Source organism: Grampus griseus (genome assembly GCF_964374135.1).
Source record: "Grampus griseus genome assembly, chromosome: 3".
NCBI lineage: Eukaryota > Metazoa > Chordata > Mammalia > Artiodactyla > Delphinidae > Grampus > Grampus griseus.
In genome coordinates, this window is record NC_139019.1 from 70,297,619 (window position 1) to 70,310,252 (window position 12,634).

Below are 12,634 nucleotides of genomic sequence, written 5' to 3' on the forward strand. Positions count from 1 at the left end.
TCATAAAATACGGTAACATCTGTTGCATTCTATCTTTTGCTTTGTTTCCTTATCTGTATCAGGAACTGGCTAAATAATTTAAAAATCAAATTATAAGCTTAAATACGACCATAGTAAGGTGTTTCAGGGAATGAGGAAGAACATCAGCCTTTGTATCAGAAATCTCAGCTGCAGTCCAGGTGGTGTAATAAAAAGCAACTTAAGCAGGCAAGTCATTTACTCTCCCTCGAACTCATGTGGGACCTGAAGTGGCTGCATCCATAAAAGAGACCAACCAGCTCTAGATGCTTTAGGAAATGCCAAGGCTATAATAATATACCCATGCCTATTAGAAATTGGCATTTTTCTTTTTCTTCTTGACTTTTCAAAATTAAGGAACTTAAAAGCACCTAAATTTTTAAAATTTTTGTCTAAAAAGTGAAAGCCAAAAAGTCATTTAAAAACTCCAAACTTGCAAAGATTTCAGGGCCGGGTTTCAAATTTTAGAACCCTCAAGATAGGAAGGAAGAAGGAATTTGGGGTGATTAAAATGCTATAGGTAGGACTGGCTGTATAATTTGCAGGGCTCAGGGCAAAATGAAAATGTGGGGCGCTTGTTAAAAAATTACTAAGAATTTCAAGATGGTGACAGCAGAGGATTTAACCAAGTGTGGCCCTAGGATAGCAGGGCCCTGCGTAACTGCACAGGGCCACACCCATGACACTGGCACTGGCTTTTTCATATAGGCATGAGAGCTAAACAGCTTCTAGTTTCTATCCCTGAACAAATTGATCATGGTTGCCAAAGTGAGTCATCGTGGTCAAGAAAGGTATCAACTCTTATACAAACCCCATGATTTTCCCAAACTTACCACAAGGAAAAGTCCAATAAAATATTTTTAATAAAATATTTTTACTTAATAGGCCCTCTTTCATTCAATGTGAATGACTGAACTGAATCCCTTTTTTGGGCCACTACCGACACCCTAAACTTTTTTTTTTTTTGCGGTACGCGGGCCTCTCACTGTTGTGGCCTCTCCCGTCACAGAGCACAGGCTCAGCGGCCATGGCTCACAGGCCCAGCCGCTCCGCGGCATGTGGGATCCTCCCGGACCGGGGCACGAACCTGCGTCCCCTGCATTGGCAGGCGGACCCCCAACCACTGTGCCACCAGGGAAGCCCACCCTTAACTTTTGATCAACCATTACCAGGCTGCTGAGAACTAGCAGAGAAAAGCAGCACACAATGCTGATGACTAGTGACTACCGTGTGCTGGTATCCAAATCCCCTCCAGGCTGCCCCACGACTCTGGCCTGTGCTCACTACCCCCCTCCATCCCCAGTTCCTCACAATATCTACACCCACGTCACTCTCTCCCAAGCCCCTGCTCCCCCATCTCATTAGCTATAGAAGCTGAATTCAGTATAAAAACAGAGGTCATTAGGTGGTCACCCCCTCAATTTCCCTCTCCCACCTACCACCCTGACTACATCTGCAAATCCTTCCCGTTCCCATCCCAGCCCCCTTCCCTTCCTTGAGAAGCTTTGCCATTTTATCCCCATTGCACCTACACGTCCCATCTTTTCCTTCCTTCAAGCGTTCCTCCTCTACATATAAATCATCTCAAGTGCTTTTCCTTTTAACGCCCTCCTTGATCCTAGTTACAGTATTATTTCTCTCTCTTCATAGCCCATTATTTGAAGAAAATGCATCCATACTGTCTATTTCCACTTCCTCCTGGTCTCTCTCAACCAGTCCTGCATTTGCCCCTCCTTCCCTCAGCCCATTTCCTAATTCCTGGTTCCTCAAATGGAGCTGTTTTTCCTCACTGTGAAGCCCAGCATGAACCATGGCAAACCCCACATGAGGAAATGCTGGTCAACATGATTCCAAACCATCCATGAATTATTTCATGTAATTGAGGAATAAGGGCGTAAATTAGATTATACTGACAGGTGACTGCAATATTAAATTTTTCTATTTTAAAAGGGAAACTCTTCAACCTGGGTCTTTGAAATAGAAAAACAGTCTTGTAATGTTTTTAAAGAGGTAGTGACACTCTCTCCGTACAAAGGGCAGAGTGTCCTTGCCCTGCTGTAAATGTTTTAGCAGCTGTGGAAACTTTCAACAAAATTTACTTCCAGCAACTGAAAGCGATGTGCGAAAACTGGGCTTTTCATCGTGGAGACTGAAGCACTTACTGAAGAAACGACGACTGGGAGGCACAGCCTGGAGCTGTGTGGCTCCTTCTCACAGCTCTGCCTGGAAACTCTAATGTGGTTTTCCATCCCCTGCTGCACATCACTGCACCTCTTAAGAAATCATGTATCCTGATTCTGAACTCTTTACACGACAGGATGAAATATGGTGAAGGAATCCAGGTAGGCATTACACCTCTTTCCCCCTAGAGCATGGGAGAAATGATCCAATGTGCAAACACGGGCGTTCTCCCAGAACTTTGGAGGTTAAAGCTCCACACACACATGGAGAGTGACTACCAGTCTTACATACACCACCCTTTCCCTCACTGTGCTGGGGGTTCCTCCTGAGACACCTAACGTGCTTCACCTTAACATCTTACATTCACAAATCTGCCCGGCAGCTCTAAACTAGTGTATTATATCGTGGGAGAAACTCAGGCCATCAGAACTAAAAAGTGGCCCAAAGGAGCTGTTTCTTTCCTCCTTCTGGGCAAGATAGAATCCCAATAGACTTCATTTAAGAATCCTGGGTATAGGGCTTCCCTGGTGGCACAGTGGTTGGGGGTCCGCCTGCCGACGCAGGGGATGCGGGTTCGTGCCCTGGTCTGGGAGGGTCCCGCATGCCACGGAGCAGCTGGGCCCATGGGCCGTGGCCGCTGGGACTGCACGTCCGGAGCCTGTGCTCTGCCATGGGAGAGGCCATGGCAGTGAGAGGCCCGCGTACCACAAAAAAAAAAAAAAAAAAAAAAAGAATTCTGGGTATAACAAGTATGCATTGCTGCATCTGATAGGAAATGTTTCATTTGACCAAGTGCCCACTGTGGAAATGCTGTATGTAGTACTCGGTTTTGTGAAAACCTTTAAGAATTCACAGCAGTTAGCTTTCCTTCATGATACAGTGTATTAATAATTCTGATTCAATAAAAGATTTCCTGTTGACATTATTTCATTTAACAAATGAAGCAGGCATATACTTATGAGAACATGAAGTTTAATATGCATACATTTTATAAATAAGTTTTAAAGTATTCAATTTAATCCAGGACAGGTTGATTGTGCACCTACTATGTGAAAAGCATTAATTTATCTTGTGAGTGCCGTTGTGGATTTGGCCTGGAGCTTTTGTCCCCAGATATCTGCACTGAGGCCTGTTTTCCCTGCAGTCTCTCTCAATCCTCAGGTTTAGGTTGTTTCCCTAACTTACAAAAAAATGTACTTTTTTGAGAAAGGGATTAATTATCTACTGAGGAGCTTGTCTACAATGACAGTTGGGACACTAACAGAAAGTTACTCAGAAAGCATGTGAACCTCGAGTTGCATCACTTTATGTCACAAAATGAACACCACTTGACTGATGACAGAATAGAACAAAAGGTATGTACTCTCCCCCTCTACATATGGGCAAACAAAATAATACATGCAGAGTTATTTCTCTTAAATATCTGGCAAGGCACAAGATTGATTGTTAGGAATTTTTTGACTTGGTTAAGACAAAATTTAGCCAAATGTTAAAGCGTGGAAAATGTTGGTATAGGCAAAGCGAATATTCTGACAAAGCTTTAAAATCACCCCATCACACAAACACGTTGAAATCTTACCATTAGGTTGTCATGCAGTCTGTTTCTCTGCAGCGAGCATTAGCTTTAACCCTTCAGTGCTGCTGCTGAATTTCATATTTAGGGAGAGGGCTGAAGCTTCATTCAGGAATAAGCTTGTACTTGGGGGATGAGTGTCAGTTTACACAAGAGAACTGCAGTTTCACTCGTGCATCTTTGCAGTCAATCCTCGCTCAGAAGGAGACTGTAGTGTTTGACGAGTGCCTGGTGATCTGTGCGGACTGTGTGTTTAAGAGATTATGTAAATTCAGTGTGTGTCACACAGATCTTTCTCTTCCTCCTGTGAACTTGCTCCCTCCGAATGAACTTCCTGATGGCGCATCTTTTAGATGACAAAATTTCAGCAACCCTTAGGGTCTGCTTTCTAAGCGACTGCCCTTGGGATGAGATGCCTGTTTTCTGGGTTTGACTTGGCAGTGTCTCTTAGAGAAAGCCCTCACTGAAAGGGTTAAGGTATGTTACTGCAGCAGCTATCAGCAGACCAGCCATCTACCTTTGGTACTTACAGGAATTTTATGGCTCTTGATCATATTATCAAATTCTTCATTAATTTTTTTGTATTTTTCTTCAGTGCGTGGGGTGAGTGCATAAGAGGAGTCGGGATCGGGGCTTTCACAGCCTTTGTTTTCTTTCTTGTTCAAGGCCTGCCAGGTTCAGAGAAATATCAAGAGTAAAAAAAATGAAGGGTGTTTTGAGTACTTACACACAATCTTTGCCTGCTGATCATTAGATCAATATCTTCGTTAATTTTCCTGTACTTGTCCTCAGACTCAGGGCTGTGACCTACTGAATCGTCTGCATCAGGATCTGGGCTGTCACAGCCATTAAGGCCCTTCTTTCTCAACGTCTGAAATACATAATTTGGAAAGTTCAAACCTAGACAAAGGCTGTAAAAGACATTCAGGGTGTCACAGACGTTCAAGCTTGCCAGTATTTTAGGTTATTACATGTGCTATATTACATTAGGGTAAAGAAAAACCGTAGAAAGACACCATGAGTCATTTCGACAGTGCACTCATTACTACTTAAAAAAAAAAAAGTAAAAGGGAAGTATTCCTTCTGCAACCAAATTCAACGAACAAAGATGGTATGAGGATTGAAGTTTCATGATCTGGAATTCATATGTGCTCCAAACATCTAGTGACAGATGATCACAGAACACAAATAAGGGGGCAAATTGCAACACTATTTTCCCACAGAAAAATTAGAAGTTAGGACATTACGCAATGATTTCAGAAAACGTGATCATGACAAAAGCAGAAATAGTGGCAACAGATCCTTAGTTTGAGTTTAACATAATGGTTGGCACTAGAAGTGTCCTGCCACCCCTTTGGGTGTGCACTTGACCGCAAAAGGTGGTAGGAGAACCCAGCTCACATTCTCACGAAGTACCCATTAAGAATGTTCAGACCCTGTGATCATAAGGTGAATCACCTTTGTTTAGTCTGGTTAGAGTTCTATATGTGTGAAAACCTGTATTGAAATTGATAATACTGAGAAGTTGTCTGCCTAAACAGAGGCTGGAAAGAAAAGGCAACAGAGCTGAGCTTAGGGCTTCATTATCATGACCTGAGTAAGGAAGCCAAAGAACACTGCAGAGAGGTAACCAAGTCAGTAACTACTGAAGTAGCAAAAGTTCCTCCTGGCTGCAGCTGAGGAGGGTCACCCTGAGACTGCCTCCTGACACATGAGAGTGAAAAGTCAGTGCCTCTTCCCGAACCTCCTGTCTCCTGAATGTATGTCTTGGTCTAGTTTCAGCTGTCACAGAAGGATAAATACTCATGTGTAACACTGTAACGGGAAAAGTATGAGTCAGGAGTTTGACTTTCTTTTTTTCTTCTTTTTAAAATTGATGGTTGTCAACTTAGTTGGACACGATCCTATTTACAGAGATAGTTACGTTTTTAGAAATTATAAAACTTCTGATTAATCAATCACACAGCTTGCCATGTGAACTTTTAATAGACTAGCAACATTTCTGAATGTTCCTGGTACTACCAAATCGTTTATAAAGAGCTGTGTACCTAAGCGTCTCTTATCAATGGAAAGTTCAGCAGAGCTCATCTTTATTAAAGACCGAAATCACGTACAAATAAAGCAAGAGCTGTGACATCAAGCTAAGAACTCAAAGCTGAGATAACACTCCATTTTTAATTCACTCAATTGGGGAAAACAAATAAAACGGCATGAGTTAAAAAGGGGGTGTCGGTCTTAAAAATTTAAACTCCTTGGCTCTTACTGATGTGTAACAAATGTAACATTTTAAAAATTTGTTTCTGAGGCACTAAAGATTTTCAGTTCAAATCAAACTGAGACCATTTTGACTATGTCTATGATACACTGTGGCTCTGTAAATATTTATTAATGTTACAGTGATATAATATAACAAATAAACATATGGTTACAGCTTATTATGTGGTACAATGTTTGAATATTAAAATGAATATTTTGACACACGGCGATAAAATATACATTTACAATCTTGGGGAATTTATAACTGGTGGGGCCACCTGGCCCCCTATCATGGATCTACAGCTATCATTTTTCACCCAGAATAAGTACTCCTAGAGGGTTCCTACAATAATACTATAGAGGATGTCACAATACGTTAGAATAACAATTTTATTTGCTAACTTAATTTCCTATATTTTAAACTCTTTTGTTAGCATTATCTCAATCACAAAAGCATTCTTCCGGGTGATGACTATTTGTATTATGATGTGGTTCTGCTTTGATCTCCACATATCCTTGAGCTTTTAAGAATAATTTCTGAGTGTCTTGCATCATACTCCACGAATTCTTCATAAAAATTCACTTATGCAGAAAAAAATATGTAAGATCAAGAACATATTATCTGATATGTTTTCAGAATTTATCTACTGATATTTCTCTAGGGCATGTTAAGAATATTCTTATATAAACCCCTCATTTAAGGTCTTATCTGGTATAACATTAATTTACAGTCTTATCTAGACAGTAGATTTTTCAATGTGCACCCGAATCTTTTATCCAATAAATCTTCTTGTGAAAACTATAGTTGTTTTGATGTGCAGATTTTTGACAACAGAACGCAAGGGTTAGGAGAGGTCTATCAACTGTCATTACAATCCATCTGGCACGTACATGTGTGCTAAATATTCTTACAAAGCTTTCAGGGCTAGATATTGTGTGTGGTTTATAAAAATTGAAACATCAATTATACTTTATTGAAAGAGCTCCACAAATATTAACTCATTATCTCTCACAAATCTTCCATGAAGATTTCAGGAAACCTTATGCTGGGTCTCAGGCCAGCATGGCCCAGCACAACGGCCCAAGGCTCCCGCCTCCTGCCAGGCCACTGTGTGGTCCCTTGCCCCTGCCTAGGCTTTCCCACACTTGTGAAGTGCAAAGTGAGAGATGTGGAATAGACCTCTCCCACGCATATGTAACTACAGCGGTGGACTGAACACTGAAATAAATTAGGTAGAATTGAAAAAAAAATTAGGGTGTGGGAAAATTGTAAGTATAAAAATATGGCTAAAATGTTGATAGTTCTTAGATGTCAAGTTTTAGACCAAGTGGGAATGCTTGTTGTTCAATAAAACATTTCTCAGTTTATAGGTTAAAAAATGAATTAGATCGATAGCTCCTTTATACCTAAAGACTTATATAAACTATTACATAAACAAAGCAAGTGGCATGAGGTCACAAAGGAAATCTCAGTGATGGGAATAAGAGGGAAAGAGTGGCTCATTTTCTCCCAGTAAATTCTTCTCATATCTGACTACATCATCCTACAATGAATATCACCACTATTTAAGTAATGAAATATCTCTACCATTTAAAGGCACTTATAGTCTTATTTCAAGTTATATTGTGTTATTTAAAAGAGGAGCATTTTGAGAAATACAAACACAAAACCCAAGAGCATATTGAGCTCTAAATTCCCATAATCACATAACCAGAACATTGAAAAAACTGTTCAAAAATATTACTCTCAGCTGAGAGCTTGTAGAACACATTTCTGCTAAGTACAGATTATTACAGTGGAATTATAAAGCTCTGAAAATGGAAGTAATGGCACAAACTTTACCATAGTTTGAATGTGGAACCATAAGACTAATCTTATCTTTATTATATTAAAAATCTACAGCTGTTTAATTATGACAAAAGAATCAGTATTAGATTCAGCCAAGTCTGTCTTTATCACAGTAATAAATAGCTGATATTAACTAAAGGGATTACTAAATGGATAAATAAGCATTATTCCCTACGGCCTTTTTCTAGTAAAATCAAAATCTCTGTCACTGGCCTTTGAAAGATTCTCTGATCTTTTATAAATGTTACTGGTCAGGTAATGTAGGCACTTAAATCATTATTCTTTCACAGGGGCTAGAAGTCCTGGATGTATATATTTTAAGCGTCTCTCAGCTGACTATGTTTTGAGAGATTTATTCTGTATGTCAAGATAAGGCAAGACATCTACTGAAACCACCAACTTCCCTTGCTTCATATCTAAAGAAACTCTTCCCTCAGAGAACTCTGTAAATCTGGAGTCAGCATTCCATGTGAGAGTGACACTTGTGGGGTAGATCATTGACTGCAGAGGCTTCTGGGATGTTTTCACAAGGCAGAGACTGTCATGCAGTGAGCTGAGAACAGCCTTTTCTGAGAGAAGTAATTAGATTGACAGAAGGTGACATACTCCAAACAATAAATGGGAAAAGGAGTGCAGACAGGTAATCCAAAAACCACGTGGAATCTCCCCTCCCAGACATGTGGACATATGGACACTGCATTATTACATTTGTTCATTGGGAAAACTTGAAATACATATAAACTGACAAAGATAGGTGACAGGTGCCTCAAAAATTCTAATGAAATACATGTAGGGAACAGATTCTATTTCATTACTAAAAGGAATATAAATGAAAAAGAATGCCACATGGAGCTCTCATGTCTTGTCTTAGACATTATGTTATCAACTAGAAAATCCCTTCTGTATACAGTGGTTAAAACTGGCTTCCCCTTCCTAATTTATTTCTTGTTAGTAGAAAAGAAATATCTAGTTATTGGCTTTTTTCAATGTATGAAGACTATAATATTTTATGTTGATGCTATTTAAGTAAAATTTAGCTTCTTTCAGAGACCCACCATCACAGATTAAAAGCTTCCAATCATTCAATTTATTTCCATGTCTGCAGTCTTAGTTCTCAAGAATATATTATTTCCATCATCTTCCTTTTTCTGTGCCTCCCCATTTCACAGCAGAAATTTCAAATCCCCTTGTGAAAAAACCCAAAATACTCTTACTAATTTTTGTTAAAATTCAAATAATCACCCTTTCTTGCACAGCTAGCATTACCCTTCAAAGGGCTGATGTATCAAGAACACATGCAGGAACTGTTATTATAAGTTGAGTGAATGTCCTGTTCACACAAAAGCCAAGAAAAAAAAGACATCAACTTAGGAAAAATGGCTTCCTTTCTCTGATATTAAATCATTTTTGTGCTTGTCTATCACAGCTTTATGAAGATAAGTGTCTGCTCTTCACAAGCTGAATAATCTTTAGAAAGCAGTGAATCCACACAGGCACAGGAGGTGCAGTTGAAATGGAGACTGCCCTTCACTGAACTTTCTAAGTGCATTTCACAAATATCCTCCCACCCTGGTACTGACACTCACAACACTGCTCCTTCCAGGCCCTTCAGGATCTGTGGAGTGGCTGCCACCCTAGGACTGTGCTCAATGACTTACTTCATTTAAAACACATTCAGCAAATTATTACCGAGAACCTACTATATACCAGACACTGTTTTGTGTATCTGTAGAGAAGCAGGCAATACAAATTCAAACTAAAAGTTCTGACCTGACCTATAATATTGTATGTTTTTTGGTGATTTCTAGCACAGATTACTTAGGCTGGGGGAAGATCAGGGGCCAAGAAATTCCTCCACAAGTTTTCATAATCAAAACTGTAAGCATTGTCTATATTCTTTCCTTGTTCCATTGTTCTTCTTTGTTCTTAATATAGAAATGAAAAGGCACATTAAAATACTGTGAATTTAGTAAATCAGTAGGTAGACTTTAATTAGACAAGCAAATCATAGCTAGCATAGAGTATGCAAAAATTAAATATTATCCTAAATTATCCATTTGTGGTGAAAATTTTCATAAGAAATCAAAAACATAAACCTTAACAATACTACATTTCTCTAGGTTATTAATGTTCATTCTAACCAGATATTAACTCCTACTCGGGTAAGGCTGGGGAGAGCTGGAGAGTGTCACTGTTTTGTTTCTGTTCCTTTCCTCAAAAGACAATCTTCAAATTGGACTTGAAATTTTTTTCACTGAATAAATACTGGAAATAAAAGACTGATTGAAGACTTGAAGACTTTTAATGTATAGACGTAAAGAAATATCCAGGGCTTCCCTGGTGGTACAGTGGTTGAGAGTCCGCCTGCCGATGCAGGGGACACGGGTTCGTGCCCCGGTCCGGGAAGATCCCACATGCCGCAGAGCGACTAGGCCCGTGAGCCATGGCCGCTGAGCCTGCGCGTCCAGAGCCTGTGTTCCGCAATGGGAGAGGCCGCAACAGTGAGAGGCCCGCGTACCGCAAAAAAAAAAAAAAGAAATATCCAGCCACTCCCCCTAATGGCCACAAATTCTTTCATATAAGTATTTAGAGGGTGATAGTTCCTAGAATTACTGATACTCTAATACTGGATGAGACCACCAAGGACCATCTGGGTCTTCCCCATGCCTTCCAGAGGGAGGATAATGCTGCACAAGCGCTGGCCTTTCATATCTCATGCCCTTGCTCAAGCCAGGCTCTCCTACTGGAATGACCCCACCAGTATCTGTTCCCTGCATGCAGACAGTCCTCCTACAAGGGAGAGCTGACACATCCTCTCCTCTCAGTAGACTTCTCTGATCACCAGGACTGAATTAATTGCTCCCTAATTCATGCACTCATTTATTGTATACATTTTTCTACTAGAGCTTCTTTTTTTTTTTTTTGCGGTACGCGGGCCTCTCACTGTTGTGGCCTCTCCCGTTGTGGAGCACAGGCTCCGGATGCGCAGGCTCAGCGGCCATGGCTCACGGGCCTAGTCGCTCTGCGGCATGTGGGATCTTCCCAGACCGGGGCACGAACCCATGTCCCCTGCATCGGCAGGCGGACTCTCAACCACTGCGCCACCAGGGAAGCCCTCTATTAGAGCTTTTATCGCAAATTATTGTTTATGTGTTTGTCTCCATTGCTAAATCGCTAGGTAATTAAAGCAACTTCCTTTATTCACTTTTGAAGCTGCAATATAGAACAGAGCCTGACACACTGTAGGTGCTCAGTAAATGCTTGCTGAATGAACAGAACACACATTCCGCTTCAGTGACATTGCACGCAGAGGTTTTGCGACTGGACAGAGGCTATTTGGCTGGCTGAAGGTGAAAATGGTACTGGGATCTAGACCTCTTGACACATATTACTAAGTGCTACTATGTCAGGTGTTGTCTGGGGTCCTCTGGATGTTAAGAATGCTTTTTCTGAATATATGATCAAGATAATTTGTTTACATGTTTTTCTCTTCCCATGAGTGAGCTCCTGGAGGTTAGGCATTGTTTACTAGTCATCTTGTATCACGAGGACTTAGCACAGGGCCTGCCATGAGGTAGAAGCTTAATAACTGTTTGCAGTATTAATGACAGACTGAATGGATGGATGAACAAAACAGGAAGAAATGCTAGAGGGAGAAAGTGTAGTCTCAGTGTAGGAGTTTTGCAACTGCAATTTTCTTTTTTCACATTTTGTATTATTATTCCACACTGTTAAAAGTCAGTTATTATTTTAGTCTTTTTAAGTAACTGTTACAAAGTGACTGTTTTCCGAAATGTACCGTTTTAAACTTAGAAAGCAATGCAGTAGAGGCATAATGTGTACTAGGAATGAAATTGATCATAACTTATCAGGAGATTTATATCATTAAATACTTAAAATCTGGTGTTTTGGTCTACATATGGAATGTCAGAAAAACTGAGCATTCAGCATTCTTTAAGGGAGAAAAGCCATTAGTATATCATCTCAGTGATGAAATGGGTAGCAGGAAAAAGGGGTACACAATTCAGCACAGAAGGAGAAAAAAGGGAGTGGTATTTTAGGCAGCATGTATAAGGTTAGAAAAGGAAAAGCAGAAAGCTTAAAGGAAGGAATACAGGGAAACTTTTGGGAATGTGAGTCAGATACTATAAATTTGAAATGAGTGTGTTTCAAAATTCTTGGGCAAAGTTCATTTTTTTCCCCATTCCTGGATCCTGGTCGCCTGTTCCACTGTTCTCTCTGGCTTTGACATTGGTCTTATTCTGGGCCAATCTTAGCCTGGAGGATTCATGGAAAATCAGGGTGATGCTAGGGCCAAGCAAATGATTCAGGCTTCCTCAGGATAGGTCAGTGGTTTCACGTTTTTATTAAGGTTTCTTCCACCACACCTCTTTTGGATCCTGGACAGGCATGCATCAAGGAGGCTGGCCTAGAACAGGACTGAGATGGGGAAGTGTGGCATGAAATGTCTCCTGACATTTTGAGTCCAGGACAGATCTGAAGTGAAATATGAAACAGGGAACGTTTTAATATACAATGACTGAAATGCATGCTAAAATATGCAGGTAATCCTAATAATCTCTATAAAGCAGGCTAAGAAAATAAAGGCTGGAATACAAAACAAAAATCTGAGATATAAAGGCTCAAACTGTAGATGAGTTTGAAAAATGGATGATGTTAGTGATTTCTTAAATAAGGAAGGAAAAGATAGGCAGAATTATAAATTAAACAAAGGTTGAGACAGGGAGGAGAGGAGC

General features: G+C 40.2%; 1 protein-coding gene across 13 annotated transcripts in view; it reads right to left on the minus strand.

Annotated features, from left to right (window-relative positions):
• Window positions 1-12,634, minus strand: part of MEF2C (myocyte enhancer factor 2C) — a 169,475-nt gene that overhangs the window by 38,573 nt on the left and 118,268 nt on the right. For 10 of the 13 annotated variants that reach the window (XR_014296445.1, XM_082649823.1, XM_082649819.1 and 7 more), the window contains one exon: window positions 4,500-4,643. Coding sequence is in view for 12 of the 13 variants with exons in the window: in XM_082649823.1 (XP_082505949.1) it covers window positions 4,500-4,643 (144 nt within the window). In the remaining variant the exon portion in view is untranslated. Of the gene's footprint in view, window positions 1-4,302; window positions 4,441-4,499; window positions 4,644-12,634 lie in introns of all 13 variants that reach the window. The other 3 variants (XM_082649820.1, XM_082649818.1, XM_082649821.1) reach the window with 2 other exon arrangements.